We start from the raw sequence: 7,119 nt of genomic DNA, 5'->3' as shown, positions 1-7,119 counted from the left end.
CTGCCGCGGTTAGCATTCCCTTCAGTTGTTCATGGTTCAGGAGGTTTGCTACCCAGGACCCAAATTATCCACAGAGGTCTCCTTCTCTCAAAACAAACAGACTGCTGATGTAAAACGCTAAAAACACATGAAGTAAAGCAGTTCCACCTTAAAAATCCAGCTGCTTCCTGCGCCACACTGTTGAAGACAAAGGACGTCCCGGAGGGGCCTGGGCGAGCCGAGCTGCTGCTAATGTTAGCTCAGCTTGTTTCTCTGATAACTTCAGATCCCAGATGTCCGATGACTTTCATCCGGTTCAAATCTAAGAGTTAAAAAGCCTTCAAGAACTAGAACAGTGGACGGTAAAGGAATGTAGCTTCAGACCGGATAAACAGTCAATGTATGAGCAGCTTCTGGCAGACAACCACAACGCTGATGCAGGCCACAGAAGGGGGAATAACGGTGACGGCCATTGACAGCACCGGTGAAACGCAGCGTTACCTGATAAAATGGCAGATTTTGAACCATTGTTGGAAAGCCATTTGGGATAATGGGAAGGTAACTACATATAGATCATAGCTCTAGAGTTTATAGACATTTTAATGGGGGGCAGAAATGTTGGCAGATTATAGGTATAGGCTTGAATGAGATGCAATTTAGGTAGTCTAATCAGAATCAGAATTTTGTTTACTTGCCAAGTAGTTTTACGCCTACGAGGAAATGTGACCGGTGGGCAGTTGGTGGCATAAAATAAAGTAGCTTTCAAAATATAATAGATAAAGATAAAAAGATAAGAAGAGAAAGCGTGCAGAAAGAACGTGGGTGCATTAATGTAATGCATAGCTTCATATACGAGGGTGGGTATAAGATGAGTGACAGCATGGGCGAATCCCGGGGGCCTTGTTAGGAGGCCCCAGCTGCAAGACCGGGAAAGAAACTGTTTTTATGGCGAGACGTTTAGTCCTGATGGTCCCGCAGCCCTCCTGCCAGAGGGAAAGTATGCTCAAAGATACACAACATACAAACATTAATTTTATATGCGTATATTCATTGTTAGGGGTCTCTGCTTGCCTCCACTGAGTGACGCAAGCTAACAGCCAGTGCCAATTTGTTTGCCGTGGTAGTGTTGCGATTAGCAGTTCAGCATGGGCTCTAGTTTTCCTTCATTTTGCGTGAACCAAGAGAAGCAGTCGGGCTGGTTTAGCTGATAGGAACACGGTCTTGCATTAGATGCAGAAGTGGCAGTGGCAGTATTACGCAATTCCCACCACTCAGAGTACAATACAAGCCTGTTTCACCTTGTACAACTGAACTTTGAATGCGGAGTAGAATATTTTAAACAGTGGCTTTTTAAGTTGAATTCTTGAATAGAAAGTGACAGCCCCTATGAAGCACTGTAGCTTTTTGTCCCCCTTCTGACTCTGACAATACTGACAGTTTATCGCCCAATCCTATTACTCATGATCACTGGTGTCCATAGCTCGCCGGGCTGCTGCCACTAACCATCACGGAGAAGCTGACTGCAATGACGGTAATGGTGGTGAAGCAAACAACTCCCATAATCCCACACTAGTTTACAACGTCACCAAACTTAGTCTTTCGTTACTATTTTAATGTGAAAAACCCTGTAGTCGCACAAATTACATACTGTACGTTTAATTCCAACAATTTACGTGTTACTTCTTTACAGAACATTGTTGTTTTGTTTTTTCTATAAAAGTGACAGCCCCAGTGTTTACATTTTCAAGTAAGAATCTAATGGCTGTAAAAGGAAACCTGCTGCTGAATCCCATTTAAAGTTTAGCTAGGTATATACATTTGTAATGTGCATGGAATGTGAATCTATTTCATAACATCAAGTTGTGCATCTTAAAAAAGACCATGGCAATAATTATAGAAGGAGCAAGCTAGAGAGCTAGTGAGCGTAGAGCACACTGCACTCATTAGCAGCTTAAATCAAGATGAAGTAGTTTAGTTGAGCATGTATTTTCTTGCAATGACTGTCACATTTCATGCAATCAAATGATCAATAATGGCCTTTTATCGCCCAAGCCTGCTGGTTAGATGATACCATGCTTATTATTTTACAGCTTATAAAAGCAGCTGAAATGAAATATTCATCCACCAGCAGTCTGATCCGATTGTGAGAGGTGAAGTTAAAGTCTGGTCAGTGCAATGCCAACAGAAGCAGTAGTAAACAGAAGAAAGAATGATGGACTGTACTTTGTCAGCTTGTCTTCTGGACAGGGTGGGGAGGGGGGGTTATGGGAGGCCTGTCTTGACTTTCTTGGACGCTGGGGCGTCTCCATCACTTTGAACTGATCTCTTTCCTTCTTTGGCTTTGCCCTGGCCACTCGCAGCTTTTACCTGCGGGTCATTAACAACAGTCTTTACCTGGGAGGGTTCGAGGACCTACGTGGATCGGACAAGGGGAAGCTAGAGGGGAGGACATGGGACACTCTAGATGGGGACAAACGACAGAAACGTCCATTCATCGTCACAGCAGCCAAGGCGGAGGATGACATCATCATCAACGTTCCTTGCTCAATCTTTCCAGATACACATGGAACATTTTTCAGGCTGAGCTGATGATTTTAAGTTTTCCACTTGAGTCCAATGACCTTCCTGAGGACCTTTGTACTACCAGTATTTAATGCAGCAAATGCAAGTCTAGGGCCAAAACTAACAACTGTGTTGAATTTATCCGATTCATTTCAGCAAATGTTCATTCAATAAAAGGATTATAAAAAATTACTTAACAGGTCTAAACAATAGCCTAAATATCCCAAATTCATCCAATCATCATATAAAAAGAGTAAAACTGCAATTCGTCTTGTTTGAGAGCCTGGCACCAGATTAGATGGTTTACCTTGGTTTAGCAAATTTTAACCCAAGGCCCTGCTTTATCCATGTCCACAGCTTTTAAACACATCTCATGGTCTTCATCGTTATTCATCATTCCATACGTTGATCAAATAATGACGAACACACCAATTCTTTTTTTTAAAAGTTAAGCAACAAAACAGAAAAACAAAAGAATATAGTGTATTTTCTTTTATGCTGAGTATCAATGGAATCTACTATCAACTACTACTATTTCATCTATGATTTATCATGTTAGGGTGGTAATGATCAGCAGATGTGGGGTAGTGGGGTGAAGGTTATTTTTATTTTAGAGATTGTTAGGCCTTAAAAATGAAAATACAAAATCCTGGCCTTTGTTTAGGCTTAATGATTATCAGTGTGCGGTGTAAAAATCACAACATTTAGCTTCAATTCTGACTTACCTCTATGGGTTTTTAGACACAATTACAAAATGTGTGAAAACCTTTTTAAAAATGACACGGAGGAAAGACACATCAACCACACATTGGAAGGAGAATAAACTGGTTAGAGACTTCAAAAAGAGAACAGAGAGGACTGGAAGAAAAATCACATTAATACGGAAAAAACACAGGAGATACAGACAAATATTGCTTAGTGGAGCACTAAAGAGAAGAGTCCAACAGCTACTGTACTCACAATATTTCTGTGACAGATGATTTTTTCAGTATATGGTGGCCAATATGTGTGCTGAACTGTTTACAGTAGTACACTGGCAAAGAGCATTAAATGTACATTTGTACCAAAATCTCAATGTTTTTACCAAAAAGTATTGTTTGCTTTACAACTCCAGTATCAGCTGGACTCTACTCAAGTCTACTATTACTTTGCTAAAGAACTCATGTGAACTACCAGGCTAGCTCAAATATTTTAGAAAATAAAAAAAAAATATATATTTTTTTTTAAACAGGATCAGGTTGATGGTGCATTCCCACCAAAGGCAAATAAAATTATTTGCATGAATAGATTACATACAAAGTCAAAAACAAAGATGCAGATAAACGCGAAATTCATCCCATTCGACATTCTGCGCGAGTTCAAAATACTGAACTTTGAGTTGTGTTGTATGGGAAGGAGCAGAGAGACTGAGCTGCTGCAGAAGAGAGCCGGAGCTTCTGGAGGAATAAAAACCCGTAGTCACACCAGATTCTGCTCTGATCTGGAGACCATAACCAGCAAGAGGAGAGCCCTGAGTTTATTTTTGAAACTTTTGAGAAAGTGGATTTATGTTCACTCTCTGTTCTCAACCTGTCGGCTGCGAGCCACTTGTATCCGTCTATGTGCACCTGGAGCTCTATGATACTACTTCATATTTATACCGAGACCGGACAGAAAAGGAGACTGCTTGGAGAAAAGTGAAGAAGGAAAGTGGCCTACCTGGCGAGTGTTGGAATCTGTTTCTGTTACATGATTCCAGCTATCACTTTTAGTTTATTATGCACTAAGTTAGCATAGTCCTGATAAACTCGAACTCCATTCAGAAAACAAGCATTTTAAAAGTTGCTTGCTTGGCGTCTTGTGCACAGACCCCAAAAAGTATTAATTCAGACCATCAACATGTTTATTGACAATCACAGAAACATATGTTTATTCTCGCTTTACTTTTGGTGGGAACGCAACATTAGACTCCTTCAAGTGAGTTTACATCTTCTGAAAGGAACTAATTACCTCAACCGTGGATTTAAATGTAAAAATTTGAACCAAGTCAGATGTTCACTTTATATTATTCTACTTTACATAGAGTAGGGTTGGGCAATATTATAATATTTTTAATGCTAAAAAAAAAGGGTTTAGTAGAGCACTGAAGAGAAGAGCCTGAAACATGTTATTTGCTCACCTGCTTTAATGAAAATGGAATCATGGGTGAAAAATTCTAAATGTGAGCTGCTTGATAAATATGGGCCGCTTGATAAATATGGGCCCTGATCCAAATATCTGACCCTAAACCTGCATCCAGAAAATTCAAAATTCAAATAACAACTTTTGAAAAAGATCATATGCTTCTGTTTTTATTCATATCACCCAACCCTAACTGAGGAGAGGCTGTTTTAAGAACAAGAGCAAGAGTAACTTGCTTGGTAATAGTGTAATAGAGTATGTGAAATATTCCTGTATAATCTTTGATTTAATTTTGGCCAAAGTTGAGCTTGAGTTTTAAAATCCCCCCTCCTCAATTACAATATCATGATAAAAGACAAGTGGAACAGTTTGTAATGACAATGAACAGCATTTACTCACCACAGCAGATCCGCTCCCTGTTGTCCTCATCTTCATGCTGACTGTGTGAGTCTGGTTCTTCAGCAGAGGAGCTTTGCGGCCCAGCTTCACGTAGAAGTAGGTGGTGTACGGAGTGAAGCTGAAATCCTCTCTGAACAGCAGACAGGGAAGACTTAAATGACTCTAAACTGTCCCACAGTGTGTTGATCAACAATTACATCCGTTAATATCAGACAATAATTAGTGGTTAACTGTAAGGTTGTCAATACCACATGTTTAAAACAATACAATAGTATCATTCATTAGCAGTTTAAGTACCAAAGGTATTTAAAAAAAAATAAAAATAAACAAAAGATTTTCAACCCAAGTCTTCACTAGTGAAACATGGGGAATAAAATCAACTGGTCCTCATTATGTGTTCAGTGACTTTTAAACAAAGTTACAAAGAGTGTTGTTTCTTCTTTGACAAAATGATCTTTTGTTAGAATAGTATGGACTCCAGAGAGCATATGAACCTCCACCTCCTAAACCTTGTTATGACACAAAATTTGAAAACTGCACCCTGCAGCCCAGAAAACTCCCAGACCAATTGCATGCAAATCATGATGCAATTATGCCAATCGAATCTGTGCATTTCGATAAGCACTGCAACTTGAGTCAGATACACATACAGGGGAGTCTAGATGACAGACAGTTGGAGAAAAACAATTTTACTAGGAGTGCTCTTAAAAGAGAAAAGTAGGCAGCGAAAAGAGCTTTTAATCCAGAATGCACAGGCGCTGACAGTGTAAAGCACCACTGACATTACAAGACAAAGCACAGAGCATCTTTTGGGCTAATATACGCACTCAAATTGAACGGAGTGCACAGTAATTAGATCCTTTTAATAATAAGAACACATTTGAAGCAGTAAATAATGTACCAATCCTAACAAACTGAATACAAACAGCAAAACATGATGACTGACCTGAGATATTCCTGCAGCAGCAGCCGCACGATCACAGCTTCAGCCTGCATTCGAGGCAGCGTGGTGGTCTGGATCATCTTCCTGCGCTTGGCTGGGCCTTTCCCCATCCACGCCTCCACCAGCTTCAGAGGAGTCAGCTTCTCATCCATGGACGCTGCCAGCTCCACGATCTGCACCACCTGCCTGCCATACTGGGTAATGTCCACTGACGTAAAGTCTGGAGAGGTAGAGGTCAGGGGATCACTGACTTTTTTTACCAGTCTAAAGAATACCTTATATCATTAAAACACATCACATACACATAACCCACCTTTTGCATGGCGGCAAGTATCACACATCTGATTGCATCCTTCATCGTCCCACACCTCATCAAAATGAACAGCCATAAGAGAGCGACGACACCTTCACACAGTAAACGTGAGGCTCAATATACATTAAGGTCATGGTGTGTAAGCCCTTACACTGTGTGAAGTACTGAGAGTGTGTGTGTGCTACCTGTCAACATTCTGGCAGTAGTCAACCATCTGCCTCAGCTTCTGCTGGCCAACGTTCTCCATCACCACCATGGTGCTGATCCTGAAGATGTCAGAGAAGCCAAAGTAGACAATGCAGTCTGCTGGACTGTCATCTCGACCTGGAGACACAGGCAGAAGGATTTTTACGTGGTGTACCTGCAGAAATACTCCAGCAGTATAAACTACAAGTGAAACAGTGTCTACCTGCGCGTCCACTCTCTTGGTAGTAGTTCTCAATGGACTTGCTGATGGTATGGTGGATTACGAACCTGACGTCAGGCTTGTCGATGCCCATGCCAAACGCCACTGTGGCTACCACCACCTATAGGACAACACGAGCAAGTACTGTAACATGTACACCAGTAGGCGTTTTTTATTTCTTTTCAATTATAGGCAGCCACATGTGCAGCCCTCATCATACTTCAGTTTTTAACTCAATATTGTAGTTACTGCATGCTGTTTACATACAACTGCATACATACATACATACATTTAGTGATAGACCGATACGGATTTTTTAGGGCCGATGCCGATTTTTTTTTCACCAGCCTTAGCCGA

General features: G+C 40.8%; 1 protein-coding gene across 1 annotated transcript in view; it reads right to left on the bottom strand.

The window, feature by feature from the left end:
* The window catches only part of recql (RecQ helicase-like), a gene marked incomplete at its 5' end in the record, with an annotated part of 30,702 nt that extends 23,819 nt beyond the window's left edge, over positions 1-6,883 (bottom strand). The window contains 6 exon segments of the mRNA XM_035674237.1: positions 2,203-2,346; positions 5,101-5,230; positions 6,047-6,263; positions 6,357-6,448; positions 6,542-6,680; positions 6,766-6,883. Of these exon segments, the coding sequence (XP_035530130.1) occupies positions 2,242-2,346; positions 5,101-5,230; positions 6,047-6,263; positions 6,357-6,448; positions 6,542-6,680; positions 6,766-6,883 (801 nt within the window).
* Positions 6,884-7,119: the final 236 nt, after the last annotated feature.

This window comes from Morone saxatilis, unplaced genomic scaffold (assembly GCF_004916995.1).
Source record: "Morone saxatilis isolate NCDOM2014 unplaced genomic scaffold, NCSU_SB_2.0 Contig10, whole genome shotgun sequence".
NCBI classification, from domain to species: Eukaryota; Metazoa; Chordata; class Actinopteri; family Moronidae; genus Morone; species Morone saxatilis.
The sequence above is the reverse complement of the archived record's forward strand: the minus strand, read 5'-3'. Positions and strand labels throughout refer to the sequence as shown.